The 16,693-nt window shown below is 36.6% G+C and overlaps 1 protein-coding gene across 1 annotated transcript in view; it reads left to right on the forward strand.

Moving 5' to 3' along the window:
- Positions 1–16,693, forward strand: part of DOCK7 (dedicator of cytokinesis 7) — a 221,984-nt gene that overhangs the window by 127,149 nt on the left and 78,142 nt on the right. Inside the window, 4 exon segments of the mRNA XM_047723748.1 lie at positions 397–483; positions 4,498–4,729; positions 9,050–9,214; positions 10,890–11,059. Of these exon segments, the coding sequence (XP_047579704.1) occupies positions 397–483; positions 4,498–4,729; positions 9,050–9,214; positions 10,890–11,059 (654 nt within the window).

Here is a 16,693-nt window from a genome sequence, read left to right on the forward strand (position 1 = left end):
ATATATTGACATGAAGAGAGATTCATAATATAGCAGGTGAAAAACAGGTTCCAAAGAATGTTTTATATAAACTAAGCAAGGGTAGAGTGTGTATAAAAATACATGTGCACAGAGGAGTTGGAGTGATATAAAGGGGTATGTCTTTGGGGAGATAGAATTTTGACTGTATATTTTCTGCTCTTTCCTCCTTGAGCCTTGTAATTCTCTTGTAAGAAACAGTGACTTTGTAATAATGAAATAAAAGCTTTACGTTCATTTACAGTGTTTAAAAATATATTTCCACGGGATTTTTTTTTCTCATTGAGGTATTATAATTTTTTTGTTTTCAGCCTTTCTAATCAACTTAAATATCTGTGATCATTCTATTTAATATATTTAATATTTACTATCTTATAGGTTCCTCTACCTGGCATGAAATGGGTAGATAATCACAAAGGTGTTTTTAATGTTGAAGTTGTTGCTGTTTCATCTATCCATACACAAGTAAGCGAGTTTTAATAATTTTTATTATCAATTTTCACTTGGATGAACATACTTGTCTAGTACCTATATCAGTTTCATTATCTGCAGTAACTTATGGGATTATATATCAGAAAGTTTAAATTTAGAAGTTACTTTTTAACCCACTGAGCCACCCAGGCACCCTAGAAGTTACTTTTTAAAGGAATTAACCAAGGCCTTTTAATATCCATAAGCAAACTTTTTGCTCTTTAAAATGTCGCTATCTTCATTTTGAAAATTCAGTGACTTTCTTTTTTGTAATGTAAGTGTCTGATACATTGCAGAATTAAGAGTTGAAAACCATCATCCAACCTCTTTTATTCCTCATAGACTCACATATTTCAAATGGTAAGAGTTTCTAGGGATTATTTGCTCTATATTCTTTACTGTTTATCTGGACTATGCCAGGCTCTCCTCAAAGCCTGTATATTTAATCTTTCTTTAGCTGGAATACGTCCCTTCTGACACGTACTTCTTTTCAGTAAGACTTCTGCATATCTCAGGCCTTTCAAAGGTTTTGTTTATTTATTTGAGAGAGAAAGAGAGAGAGTGCATGAGCACACAGAGGGAGAGGGAGAAGCAGACTCCCTGCTGAGCAGGAAGCCTGAAGTGGGGCTTGATTCCAGGACCCTGAGATCATGACCTCAACTGAAGGTAGATGCTTAACTGACTGAGCCACTCAGATGCCCCTCTCCTGAAGACTCTTAAACATAGCAGTCCCATTACTCTGTATCATCTTACCTGTAGTTGCTACTGCCTGTAGCTCTAATCTGTACTCTTGCACTTTTCCTTTCTCTCACTCTGTGTGTGTGTGTGTGTGTGTGTGTGTGTGTGTGTGTGTAATATGTGTGTATGTATGTTTATGTACATATGCATTTATTTGTTGGTTCTTTCCCCATTAGGCTGTAAGCTTCATGGAGTCAGGGATGTGGGTACCTGTCAGAAAAGGAACTTCCCTTCAAAGACCTTACAGTGTAATAGGGGAAAGTGTAAAAATAATTGCAGTAAATGAAGTTAGTATTGTGTTAGACGTATGCATGAAGTCCTTTGAAGAGTAGAGAGTGGTTTGCTCTGTTGGGAACTGAGATGTTGTATTGATAAGTAGACATTTATCATACAGAGAGAGGGTGAGCAATTCAGATGATAAAAAACAAGTGCAAAGGGATAGTAGTGTAAGGACAGGCAAGCAATCTGGTATGAATATAATTTATAGTGCGTGGGGAAATTGTGATAGATGAGAAAAGAAGACCAGGCTGATAACAGGTTATGAGGGACCTTGAATGCCATAGAGTTTAGAGTCTAGGTAGCTGGTAATTTCTAACCTGAATTGGAAAGATAAGAGAAGTAAATTTGGTTGCATGCTAAGAGAGATTATGGAGATGATTCTGGAGCTATAGTGAGTTTATTTTTGAGCCTGTTGGGTTTGAAGTGCCTCTGTACTTCAGATAAAAATACCCCAAGGCAGTTGTAATTAATTTCAAGTTTAACATTGAAGGTGGCAGAGTAAAGTGATAGCTGAAACTATAATCTCCCTGATTATCCAGGGAGAAAATGTAGAGTGAGAAGGGGCAAGTGTTTAAAATGGAATTCAACTTGAAAAGGGAAGGGGCGGTATATAGGGATTTCCAAGGCCACCCTCAAGTTCAAGGATTTTCTAGCAGAACTCACAGGACCCAGCATGTAGTCATATTCACAGTAGTGATTTATTTTAGTGAAAGATAAAATAGAATTGGCTAAGGGAAAAGAGGTCAAGTCCACAGGAAAGAAAGACAAGCTGCCAAGATCCTCTCCTGATAGAGTCCCATAGAGTGAGTGGAAGCAGCATGTATGAAATGTTGTCTACCAGGGGAAGCTCATTCATTAGAGACTTAGTTCCCAGGACTTTTACTATAGGATGTAACATAGGCACCCTCTGCCTATCACATACCAAAATTCTTGATTCCCAGAAGGAAAGCATGTTTTCAGCATAACGCGTATTGTTTGCACAAACAATTTAGGTATGGTGAATTGTCCCCTATCAGTTGGAAGTCTATTGAAATCCAAGTTCCCAGATGCCATCCAAGGATCAGTTGTGTAAGCTTGTCTTTCAAATGATAGCAGCTTGCTATGTTAACTCTTTTCTGCAGTGAAGTAGGGAAAAGTAAGACCAAGAACCTCTATATTATGTTTTAAAACAACAACAACAAAAGGTAGTAGTAGATAGATTTTAGCATTATACAGGTAGATCCCAGTAAAAGAGTGGCTCCAGTGGAGTTTTTCCCTTTCTGATACTGGATATGTTCTGTTTCCTATAGTCTTTACCCTTTTGATAATAAGATTGATGTTACATTTATACTGTTGAAATGTATTCTTTCCCTTAATAGTATCATATTTTCTTAAGTATAAAAATAGATTATTCTTCATGACTTTTTAATTCCTATTGTCCTTACTAGTTTTCTTTTTGGAGTTGATGGTATATTTATCTTTTGCTCCTAAGTTTGTTTTTGTAGAGGCGGATACAGGTGTTGTCTTTAGGTGACAAAGAAGGATTGGGGCAAAATACATTATATAGATGATTTAGAATCTGTGAATGTTGGAGAAGATAAAGTGGAAGTATCTACCTTGTAGCACTCTGGCATTCACCGATCTGATGAGTAATTCTCAAGATTTTATAAATTTTTGCCACTATGTAAGACAGTTTAATCATGCATTTCTTCTTAAAAGAGTCAACTGAACACAATGTTTCTTATGATGTTTTGTACTTTGCTTGTAGCTCTCTAAAATTTACTGGATATCAATAATTTTTTTATTCATTTAAATCCTACATACCAAATCAGAACAGTATTAGAACTATAAATGTGAATGAAGCTGTTCAGCATTATTGTCTTAAAGTTCATTTTCACTATTAACTAAGTAAAAGTCTTCCCAGAGTTCTAGCCTACTTCTCACATCTCCGTGGACAGCGCTGTATACACAGTCATCACTGTACATGTCTCATCAGTAGGGATAGAGCAGGCTGGGGGAGCAAGCATCTGCCCTGTGACTGGGCACATTATTGCTTTAAATAAGACTGTTGTTCTCTTAGTGTAGGAGGAGGTTAAATAGTAGCAGTCAGAATGTAGTCGGGAGATGGAAATTGCCAGTAATTCGAATGGAGTCAGTTTAGATACAAATAATTGTTAACTGGGTTAAAGGTAATTCACTACTAAATGGGGTAAAAGAAAATTCTGTGGTTGTAATAGAGATAGCAGTTGCAGAAAGTGATAAGGAAAGAACTTAGAAACCTAGAGGAGGATCCTGAAGGCTAAGAATCAGATCTCCAAAGAGAAGACACTGTGGCTTCAGGCACATGTTGCCTGCCATGTTAGGGTGTGGAGGGTACCTGCTAGTGGACAGGAGCCACCATTGCTGCTGTGAACACTGCTGCCACATCCCTCACCTTTGAACTCCAGCATTCACATCTGCTAGCTGCCATTGGGAAAACAAATAAGAAAAAAGAAGGCTGTTTCTTGTACCCTCTCTGGTTGAGCTGTAACCACAGGCCAGCTGACAAAGATGAAATGCAATTCAGAGAGCCAGCTTCAGTATTACAAACTGTGGCAAAGATGGTGGGTTTGGATGGAGCTGAGTGGTAATAAATTGATAAGGGACAGAGGCCTTGTACTAACAGACCTGCACAATCATTAAGTTCTAAAACAGTAAGATGGACTCAACGCTGGGAGAAAAAAAAAATCCTTAATTAGTATCAATAGAGTTCTGAGTAATCCGTAGTGTTCAAAATGGCCACTTTACAATAATAAATGAGAATAGGTATAGTGTTTAATTGGAAACAGTGTTTGTATATATTTATGTTCTTTTTTGTATTACTAATTTACATGAGCTATTTTATATTATATAAAATGTTTTACGTATTTTATATGCACCCTTTTATATAATATATTTTATATTTATCTGGTCCAAATTTGGGGGGATTTACAATTACAGTTGGTTAATGCTTTTGTTCATTCTTTGTTTCAGGATCCTTATCTTGACAAATTTTTTGCTCTGGTCAATGCTCTGGATGAACACATGTTCCCAGTCCGAATTGGAGACATGCGAATCATGGAAAATAACTTAGAAAATGAATTGAAGAGCAGTATTTCGGCATTGAATTCATCTCAGTTGGAACCAGTGGTCCGATTTCTTCATCTTCTGCTTGATAAACTGATACTTTTGGTTGTTAGACCTCCTGTCATTGCTGGCCAGATAGGTAATTTTTACTTAATGTTTGGGGAATTAGGAGATTTGTAACTTGGTATTTCTAGCTTTTGCAGAAATAGAATCATTTACCGTTTGTTATCTATAAGGACTGTGTTTGATTTGGGGAAGCAGAGGGCAGGGTATTTCTGATGCCAGAAAGTAACTTCCTTTTGTTTGCTTTTATAAAATGTTCCAATGTGCCATATAGACTTCAACTTAGATTATGGAAACAAATTCACTTATCCACTTACTAAATATTGATGAAGCACTTACTATGTGCCAGACACTGATAGGCTCTATCCAAGGCTTAGTTCTTGATTTTAAGGCTCTCAGACTATTCTGGAAAACAGGCAAACAGATAAATTATTTTGCTTTTTACATGATGTTTGATTTACCTAGCCTACATTTTTACTCATCTGCTATCCTCTATTTAAAATAGCTCTTCTTTTCTTCATTGACTGAAAATCTCTATATTCTCTTTTTCTTCTGTGTTATTCTGGAATTAGAAGTATTCCTGTTTCCCACTGTCTTCCAAGATTTGTTCCTCTGCTTTTGCTAATAGCTTCCACCCAAATCCTGCAAAGTAGTTGAGTTTGTAAGAAAGACACATTATAAAAATCTGTGTTAAATGGTTGAACAAAGGAGAGGAGTGTTCAGTACTTGGAATTTTATTTTATTCTATTTATTTTTATTTTTTTAATTTTTAAAGTTTTTCAAAATTTATTTTTATTGTTCAGTTAGCCTGCATATATAGTACATCATTAGTTTTTGATGTAGTGTTCAGTGATTCATTAGTTGTGTATAACCCCCAATTCTCATCATCACACATGCCCTCCTTAATGCCCATCACCCAGTTACCCATCCCCCCACCATCTCCCTTCTGTAACCCTTAGTTTGGTTCCCGGAATCTCTCATGGTTTGTCTCCCTCTCTGATTTCTTCCCATTTAGTTTTCCCTCCCTTCCCCTATGGTCCTCTGTGCTGTTGCATATGTTCCACATATGAGTGAAACCGTATGGTAATTGTCTTTCTCTGCTTTAGGGGAGACTTGTTAGTAGAGGTGATCCTTGGATCAAACATTTGAAGATGAGTAGGAGTCTGACAGTTAAATAACTAGTCCCAGGCGATGAAATAGTATGTGTATGGCATACAGACAGATAAGTGAACTGAGAAATTTAGGGGGAATTATAAGTAGTCATAAATTGGAGGATTGGTGATTAATGATGATATTGGCAGTGAGGGAGATGAAATGGGATCTTCTATGACACTTTCGGGAATTGGGACTGTTATTCTGTAAGGAATCAATAGCTTTTGAAGGGTCTAGTCTTAATTAGGTAAATATTGTAACCCAGTTTGGCTTTTATAAAGATGAGTGTGCTATGGGGAGATGGGTTGAAAGTGAGAAAATCTGGAGGCAAAAAGACAAATTAGGAATCTTGCAGAATTTCGTACAACAAACTATGAGATCCTGCCAAAACAGAAGGGGACAATGAGTTAGAGAAGAGGGATGGGTTAAGAAATACTGAAGAGTTGTTGTATAGCGTATTGTCACAGGAGTCCTAGGAGAGGGTTTTAAGAAAAAAATTCAGCACCATTCATTTTTGTAAATTATGTAAGTAAGATTATGTAAGTAAGATAATAATGTAATAGTAACAGACATTTGCACTTACTGTATGCCATCAATACTGCTATATGCTTTATTCATAGTAATGTATGAAATGCTCACAACTGTGTAGGTATTATTACCACTGTTTCACAAATAAGTAGAGTGATGAACACAGTGCTTGAAAATTTGCCTCAGGATTCAGACCCAAGTATCTGACGCTAGAGTCTCGGTCTTATTTACTAAAGAGGTGTCCAGTGGTGAAATTAATAAGAGTTTTAGTCAAATAGTGAAAGTAGAAACCAATTTACAGAGAATTAAGTAGTGCATAGTATATGATGAAAGGAATACAAAACTTACACACTGTTTTTCAAAGAAATTCAGTTAGAAGAGGAAGCAGGGTTGATTGTGGCATAAGAATGGAATCATTTGAGCATGTTTATGTGCTTTGAGAAACTAGTGGGGGGGGATATAAGAGGTGCTAAAAGATTTAATTAATGAAGCAAGTCTGGAGGAAAAAAGTGATCATTGTTATATAGGAGAGTTTCAGATTGGATAAAATGGTTTCAGATTGGATAAATTTGTAGTATAAAGGTGAGGACTTTAATACTTTATAAATTTCTACTGGGAGATAAAAAGCAAAATATTCTGAGAAGGGGCTAAAGTGGGCCTGAGTTTCAGATTGGATAAATTTGGTTTATCCAATGGTTTCAGATTGGATAAATGGTTTCAGATTGGATAAATTTGTAGTATAAAGGTGAGGACTTTAATACTTTATAAATTTCTACTGGGAGATAAAAAGCAAAATATTCTGAGAAGGGGCTAAAGTGGGCCTGAGTTTCAGATTGGATAAATTTGGTTTATCCAATGGTTTCAGATTGGATAAATGGTTTCAGATTGGATAAATTTGTAGTATAAAGGTGAGGACTTTAATACTTTATAAATTTCTACTGGGAGATAAAAAGCAAAATATTCTGAGAAGGGGCTAAAGTGGGCCTGAGTTTCAGATTGGATAAATTTGGTTTATCCAATGGTTTCAGATTGGATAAATGGTTTCAGATTGGATAAATTTGTAGTATAAAGGTGAGGACTTTAATACTTTATAAATTTCTACTGGGAGATAAAAAGCAAAATATTCTGAGAAGGGGCTAAAGTGGGCCTGAGTTTTGAGAATTGGTGGACCTGATGGTTTGGAATAGCTACTGTGAGGAAAAGGAAGAGGGATTTAAGCAGGAACACAGGTAAAATTGCTACAGCCCACTTAGGCCTCTGCATCTCTAGTTTCTTTTCTAGTTCAGTATATATAGATTAATCGTCCTACAGGACCACTCTTTTTTTTTTTTTTTTTTTTTGAGATTTTTATTTCAGAGAAACAGCATGAGGGAGAGTGGTGGTGGCGATGGGAGGGGCAGGGGGAGAAGGAGAAGCCTTGAGCAGGGAGCCCAATAGGAGGCTCCATCCCAGGATGCTGAGATCATGACCTGAGCTGAAGGCAGATGTTGAACTGACTGAGCCACCCAGGCACCCCTTCCTACCTGACCACTTTATCGGATTATTCCACTTTTAGGAAAATTTAATTGGCCTTATTTCTGTGTATAATTTCGTGTCTTGATTGAATAAATCAACTCTGAGGCTTACTTGCCCAGAATGGCTGTTTGTTTTATAAATTTATTTAGTGTGCTACCAGAATTTCCCGAATTTTGCAAAATTCTCATTATATACTCACTTGAATGACTGGGTAGGTATTGCTTAGCCTGACGTTGAAAATGCCATACCATCTTACCTCAGCTTGTTCCTCTAGGTGCCTAATTCTTTTACCAATTCACTCATGTCAGTCATGATGCTTATTTGCTATCCTCTTTTCTTAGTATTTTAAGTTGCTAATTTTTTTATTTTTTATTTTTTAAAAAGATTTTATTTATTTGACAGAAATCACAAGTAGGCAGAGAGGCAGGCAGAGATGGGGGCGTGGGGCAGGCTGCTGAGCAGAGAACCCGATGCTGGGCTCCATCCCAGGACCCTGAGATCATGACCTGAGCTAAAGGCAGAGCCTTTAACCCACTGAGCCACCCAGGCGCCCCATTAAGTTGATATTTTTAATAATCTGTTTCATTGTCAGTATTTTTTTAACAAGAGTAACACGTGCTTATTGTATGTTCCTTAGGTTTTCAGAGTCTAAACAAGAAGTGACTTTTCAGAGGTGATACACAAGATAGATTTCTTTTTTTTTTTTTCCTAAGATTTTATTTATTTGACAGAGAGAGAGAGAGATCACAAGCAGAGAGGCAGGCAGAGAAAGAGGGGGAAGCAGGCTCCCTGCCGAGCAGAGAGCCCGACGTGGGGCTCGATCCCAGGACCCTGAGATCATGACCTGGGCCGAAGGCAGAGGCCACCCAGGTGCCCCAGATTTCTTTTTTTATGTGCTATGTATTGTTTTACAAAATAATAGGTACCTGTTGGTTGAGGTTTTGTTTTTTGACTGAGCAAACCTATACAGTTTTTCATGTTAAATTAGTAAAATAAGTATTTTGAAATTTTGTGTAGAAAAATAATTTGGTTTACCTAATTAATACAAGATATCATTAAAAACAACCTCAAATATCATTTTTATACACTTACTGTGCACAGTCACTATACTTAACACATATAGAGATGACAAAACCTTGATCTCTTTGGAATTTACAGTTTAAAAAAATTAATGCAAAAATGTGTTCCTCCCTCTTAAAAGTTAATCTGGGTCAAGCATCTTTTGAAGCCATGGCATCAATTATAAATCGGCTCCACAAAAACTTGGAAGGAAATCATGACCAGCATGGCAGGAACAGCCTTCTGGCCTCATACATCTATTACGTTTTTCGCCTACCAAATACTTACCCTAATTCACCATCACCAGGTATTTTATTCCTTTTACTTGGAAATTTTCTTGCGTAGACTGTATGTTCATGGCCAGATTGAAATAATCTCATAGTCCCAGTGGGATGCATTCATTCAACAGCAAGTGTTTATTAAGTGCCTGCTGAGTAGCATGGCCTATGCTAGGTGCTGGAATTACAAGGATAATTAGATTACATCTTCAGGCATCTTTATTTATATAGATTCCTTTAATTTGATTTAGAGCTTGGTTGAATTAATTCTTGGAAACCTTGGAAATAAGTTCTTTGTCTCTGGAAGCATTTTATCATTCCTTGTTTTGGTGAGATAAATAGAATGTTATATTTGTCATTTGGAATGTTGACATTAAAGATGAAATAGGGTGGCTTAGTTCCCTGATAACTTTGTGAAACCTACAATAATGTAAAAGGATATTCTCTAGGAAAGTCCTGATCTTTTCATGGTCAGTAAAATAATATATCCTTTGTGAATATCAGCGCCCAAAGTGGTTACTTGGTTTTATATGACATTGGTGGTAGTGTGGTGGTGGGGTGGAGGGATGTCTCAGTTTCAATAACTCTTTAGTTGTTAGTTAATGATTATATTGTGCGTACCTTTCAATCTGTTCACACATTTGTATGAATCATCATTCATCACTAATGATAATGGTAAGTGCCCTTCTCCAGCTGTTGGCAACATTAATAATGATGATAACTACATATGACATTGATTATGAAAACTAGACATAATAGTAATCTGGCTCTAAGTTTTAGCTCATTTTATTTCTTAATTGCAAAAAGAGAAGTAATTGACTCATATTCTGGGTTATTTCTTCTCTCGATTTTTTAAAATTATAATACTTGAGGCTCTGAAGTTATATTGTGGATATGTACAATATTCCTCCATTTTACCCTTTCATTCAGTACACTATTAGAATTCCACAGATTTTACAAAGCATCTTTTTTACATGCTGACCTGAAAGACTATGTAAATTAGTTACTTGACAGGAGTGTGTCATTTGCAAATATGAAGGATTTCTTTAAGAAAATGGGGATAAATTATGGATACAGTTGCTGGGTATTTTTATATTCATAGAATATGTTGAATGATGCTTGAATATAGTTGGTTTTAAACAGAGGAATTCTTGCTTTTATAACTCGGGCTCTTAGAATTATGTGGAGTATACATACATAAGTAATCATAAGGATGCCATTTTGGTATAGTTCAAATTGTCATTGATGAAGAAGCAGAAACAAAACACAGTCTCATTCAAGAGATGTTGACAGTAAATTGGCTGTCTTCCAGTGACCACGTATCAAGGACAGAGTAGGAGGGGTGGGAAAAAGGAAGAGCCATCAGTCGGAGCATTTTGAGTCCTAGATACACTCATATCTGAAGAGAAAGTAATGTGTATGTGTGTGTTTTCTATCTTGTTTTTTATTGTTCATTTAATATATAATCAGAAACATCGACAAGGTAGTCACTTTATCATTGCCATGTGGTTTTGTCAACTGCTGTAATATAGGATATCTTGGTGTAGCTGTCATTGTTTTGAGTTTTTTTTAATTTATAGTATTTTTCATTTAGAAATAATTCATGATTTGTGTGGAATTTTGCAAAGTGGCAGAGATTTTTCCAGGTCCTTTCCTGACTAATTTTCTTTGTTTAATTATGTGCTATTTTATATATAACTCTAGGTCCTGGGGGTTTGGGAGGATCAGTGCATTATGCCACAATGGCTAGATCTGCTGTGAGACCTGCAAGCCTTAATTTAAATCGTTCTCGGAGCCTTAGTAATAGTAATCCAGATATATCTGGGACTCCCACGTCACCAGATGATGAAGTACGGTCAATCATCGGCAGTAAGGTAAACTGAAGATCACGTCTATACATTTGGTTTTCGGTTTATGGAAAGTGAGAGATGCCCAATTTTAATTTATTAATTTTAAAATGTTTTGAGTTAGTAACAGGTAAGACATTGTACCTTTCAATCAGTCTGCACTAAGTGCCTCATGTTTCTATTAAATAAGCTTGCTGTTACAAACTGGTTTGTGCCGTCTGCTCAAGAAAATCTGCCAAATTAAGAAATTTGTCCAGGATGACCAGTCCATATAGCACTTTTGTCTGTATGGTACTCCATCCTGTGAAAAATGACTAATTTCCTGTAGAACTCAAGAGACCTGACTGCTGTGTAGAAGGGACATCACATCATTGATTTAAAATATGACCCTCCATCCTTTCTCTGAAAAATATCAAGACCATTGATTAGCCTTGATTGGTAATAGAGCTGCCTTTCAGTGGAAAACTCTATATAAAGATGCCCCAGAGCTTGAAAAATATGATTTATTTAATGATGGTTAATGATTATTCCAGGTAACAAGTGAGAGGCTAGCTAGTGTAAGATCTCGCTGTATTTTATTTACAGCATCTTTATTAATGCCCCCTAAAAAATTAAGGAATAGTTGTTACCTTTTTATAGGTAATATACAAGAATAACTCCAAATTTAAACAAGCTGGAAAAAAAAACAGTAAGACTTAGGCCAGTAAATCGTTTTATATACAAATATATATAAGACCATTTCAGATGTATTTTTTGCTGTTGGAAAGGAGGAAGATACTGTTGCTGCGGAATCACAGCCAACTTTTCTTTGGCACTTTTAGTCTGTTGACTAAGATCTAAGGAAGAATTAATAAATATGTTCTAGCCTCTGTTTCACCCTTAGCCTGAACTGTAATAGATCTTTTTTTTTTTTTTCAAATGATCTTGGTTTGTTACATGAAATACTTGAACATTGATCAAAAACGTCAAACTTCTCATATCTGTTCATATAGCTATAAAAATTTTACATTCAGAAGCTTCTAATGATCTTAAGCATTGCTCTTTTAAAGTAACAAGTAATTTGTAAAGTAATTGCCACAGATCAAAATATATTTTGTAGTCTTATATTTCAAATAACAAACATGGATTTTAGTAACTTACAGATCCATACAGACCTTATTCTAGTTAAATGACTTTCACTTTTTGTGAACTCCCTGAGAGTGACGTGCAAATGCCTGTGCGTGGGCTTGTGCAAAGTAACCTGAGTAACACAGCAACTGTCAAAGGGAAGGCCCTGTGCCCTTCCCCGCCCCCCATATATTTCCATCTTTAGGAAAAGAACTCAAGTTGTTTTTTTTTTTTTAATCCTTGTATTCATTCTTGAATGTATCTCATTATAATAGAGCTAGTACTTAGCATTATTTGTATACTATAAATATAATTCTTCTGTAGAATGAATCTGATTTGTGAATAAGAAATTTTCCTGTTAAAGAGCTACAGATATGGACATTGGGGAGGGTATGTGCTATGGTGAGTACTGTGAAGTGTGTAAACCTGGTGATTCACAGACTGTACCCCTGGGGCTAATAATACATTATATGTTTATAAAAAAAATTAAAAAAAAAAAAAAAAGAGCTACGGAGATGAAAAAGACACCTCATTGTCCTCAAGGTTCTACTTTTAAAATGCCTCTTAACTTCTGTAAGATTTACATTATGTCTCATCTAGCATAATTCTAGAGTTTTCCTTTATATGGTGTATTGGACAGATGATAACATCAAACTTTAGAACAAAGGTTTACGTATATTTGAATGATTATTTGCCTTTTTTCATGTAGTTCATAGAATGAGACATGATGACATTAACTTCTGCTGATATGTAGTATCTATATAATTACATAGACTTCTGAGAAAGCTATCATAAGATGAGAATTTGTCTCATGACACCATAGCCCCTTCCTAGTCAAGTTTTGTTTAAATGGATTTCGTGTTTCCTCTTGGAAAATTTTTGATAGTTACTTTATTTTGGAATATCATTTAGTCATAATCACTAATAGTGTGTATAATTTTATCTCATTGTTAAAATCATAAGGAATCTGAAGTTTATAGCTTCTGTTCATTCTGACTTCATTGCCCTGGAAATTCAAGAAACTCTGTGTGTGTGTGTGTGTGTGTGTGTGTGTGTGTGTGTGAGAGAGAGAGAGAGAGAGAGAGAGAACGAGACAGAAAGAGAAAGCACGCACGTGTGAGCGAGCACCAGTAGGGGGAGGGTCAGAGGGAAAGGGAGAAGCAGACTCCCTGCTGAGCAGGAAGCCAGATGCAGGTCTCCATCCCAGGACCCTGGGATCATGACCTGTGCTGAAGGCAGACACTTAACGACTGAGCCACCCAGGTGCCCCAAAACTTTTTTTTTTTTAATGATTTTGTCTTTCCTCCGCTTCAGCTGTGGTCATACCCTAGATGTTGTCATTACTAATAACGTTAAACCTCATAATCTCAGTTTCATGAATCGTGTTCTCTATTAACTCCAGTTTTTCTCTCTAGTACCTCAACTCCCAGCACTTTTCTGCAACGTCCCATCACTTGATCTAATGACCTTTACTGTGTCTCAATCCTTAATGTTCTTTCATCCAATTTAGCTAGCTTAAACTCCATGACCAATCATTATTTTTTTTTTTATGGTTTGTGTATTTATTTAGAGAGCGAGAGAGTGCACACACAAGTGAGTGGGAGGGGGGAGGAAGAGGGGAAGAGAGGCAGAGATGCAGACTCCCTGCTGAGTACAGAGCCTGACTCAGGACTCTGTCCCAGGCTCATCCCAGGCTCATGAGATCATGACCTGAGCCAAAATCAAAAGCCAGACGCCCAACTGGCTGAGCCATCCAGGTGCTGCTCCATGACCAGTCATATAGTTAACCCTATTATAATCAAACCTTATTATATTATATTATATTATATTATATTATATTATATTATATTGCCTTATCCTTCTCCCATTTCATTTTACTTGCTTAGCCAAATCTCAAACCATAGTTGATCCCAGTCATCCATCTGTGCCATGTTGGCACCTGTACCAATGAACATGACTTGAGAAGTATCATGATGATTGGTCTCATTTGAAATGAAAAGCCATGGACTTCAAGAGAGCTCTCAATGCTTTTAGGTAATTAGGCTATATTTTTTTATTCCAGTTACTTTCCCATTCTCCCAGAAAAAGATTTCATGCCTTCTTCCTTTACCTGCCCATCAGTCCTCCTCACTTTATCTCCTACTTCGTTGAGAAAATGGAAGCCATCAAAAGAATAATTTTACATACTTTTATCACCATATCTACCTACCTACTACCATCTATGACTACCCAGTTAGTTAATATAATACCCTGCTACAGCTGAACTGTTTCCATTAATCCATTTGTAGACAAGCTCCTATATTCTGTGATCTACTCAGGATCCTCTAGCAATTATTTCATTTCTCTGCTGCATCATCATTGCTTCCTATCTACTAAGACGTCCCATCCACATAAAAGCATGCTATTATTTATCCCATTTTTATTTATCCCCAAATTTCCCCTCTGGTATTTCAGCTGCTGTCTTCCTCTCTGTTTCTCTGCTACCTTTTATAATAGAATTCTTCAAAAGAGTTTTCCTATACTAGCCATCTCCAGTTTTTACTCCCATTCTCTGTAACCTACTTTCATCAGAGATCGCTCCCATCTTCATCCAACCTGCCCTTGTTAATGTCACTAATGCTCCACGTGGCTAAATCTAATGGTTAATTCTTAACACTCAGCTCACTTGACCTTACAACAGATTTAGACACAGTTAAAGTCTTTCCTCGGTTTATTCTGTTTACTTGCCTTCCAGGGCACTGCACCCTCTTGGTTTTTCTTTTACTGTTCTGGTAATACCTATTCAGTCTCTGTGGATTCTTCTTTTCCTGATCTTTTAATCTGGAAGTGCCCCAGGCCTCTCTCTTTATTTCTATCATCTTTTCTTCTCTCTGCACTCAATTGCTTGATGTTACCAAGTCCCATGATTTTATTTATTTATTTTTAAAAAGATTTTATTTATTTGACAGAGATCCCAAGTAGGTGGAGAGGCAGCCTGGGCGTGGGAAGCAGGCTCCCTGCTGAGCAGAGAGCCCAACATGGGACTCCATCCCAGGACCCTGGGATCATGACCTGAGCCGAAGGCAGAGGCTTTAAACCACTAAGCCACCCAGGCACCCCAAGTCCCATGATTTTGAATACCACTATATGCTAATGACTCCCAAAATTGTATTTCTGAAACAAATCTCTCTCGGAAATTGCAAACTCAATCCCATGGCCTTTCCTAAATCCTTTTGTTCAGATTTGGATAGATGTTAAAGATCAAAACACTGCTTATTACCTATGTTACTACCATTTGGTCTGAACTACCATCCTCATTTCCTCAGTTCGTGTAATAAACTGGAGGATGATTTCACTACTTCCAACCTGCACTCTCTTCACAGCATAGCAAGCAGAATGCTGCTTCAAAGGCTTAAGTCGCAAAAGACAAAACTTAAGTCAGATTATACCATGCCAGGGGCACCTAGGGCTGGCTTACTCCATAGAGCATGCAACTCTTGATCTTGGAGTTGTGAGTTGAAGCCCCACATTGGATGGAAAGATTACTTTAAAAAAATAAATAAATAACTTTAGATTGTATCATTCCTCTGAGCAAGATAATCGTGTGACTAACTCCTTCTCCTCCTTTAAGCCTTTATTCAGAGGACTACCTTCTCAATGAGGTCTACTCTGACCACCTTACTTAAATGTATAACCTGGGCTGCTTTCTCTTATAGTCTTATCGTGGGGGCTTCTGATCCCTCATTCTGTTTCTCTATCTCATAACATTTACTGCCTTTTAATGTAGCATATAATTTAGTTATTAATTATTTTTTGGTGTTTGTTTACCTTACCTTTATCACAGTATGAGCTCCATGAGGATAGGCGTAGTTGCTGAATGATAAATCCTAAGCACCCATGGTGGCCAGCGTATTGAAGCTGCTCAATAGATATTCAGTGAATGAATGTTAGTGAGGATGGCGAGAATAAACTACTCCATTAAGAGTTATGTTTTGTTTGCCTTCTTGCTGTCAGGATTAATTATGTGTTTAATGATCGGAAGGCATTTGGTCTTATATTTTGTTCTTTAATATAAAATGCAGAGCTCCTAAAATTCAAGAATACTTAACATCAGTAGGATTTTATTACTCTGATGACGGTAAAATCAGATTTGCGAGATTTTCTTCATAATTATTCTTGCCAAAACCGACCTCTTTGCCCTACTAATGTTCTTTTAACATTCAATTATGTAAATATATGATTACAACAAGTTTGAATTTTATTGTGTTTAAACAAATGCCAGTGCAATTTTACGTGAATATGTAGTTTCTTTGTAATACATTATCTCCTATTTTTAAATTTAACCTTGAGAGCTTACTGTATGATAGGCACTGTGCTGAGGACTAGTAGATACAAAGCCAAAACTTTGAATTCTAACAGCAGTGTTGATGTCAAATCAAATACAATATGAGCCTTGCTCAAGGAAGGAGCCTATCTATATTTAATGTTATATTTAATGTTACAGAGATGTGACAGAAACAAAAGCTCTTTCATGCACACGTGCACACACTTGGTTAATCTGTTCTGTTCATTGGA

The sequence above is a fragment of the Lutra lutra genome, chromosome 4 (assembly GCF_902655055.1).
Source record: "Lutra lutra chromosome 4, mLutLut1.2, whole genome shotgun sequence".
NCBI classification, from domain to species: Eukaryota; Metazoa; Chordata; class Mammalia; order Carnivora; family Mustelidae; genus Lutra; species Lutra lutra.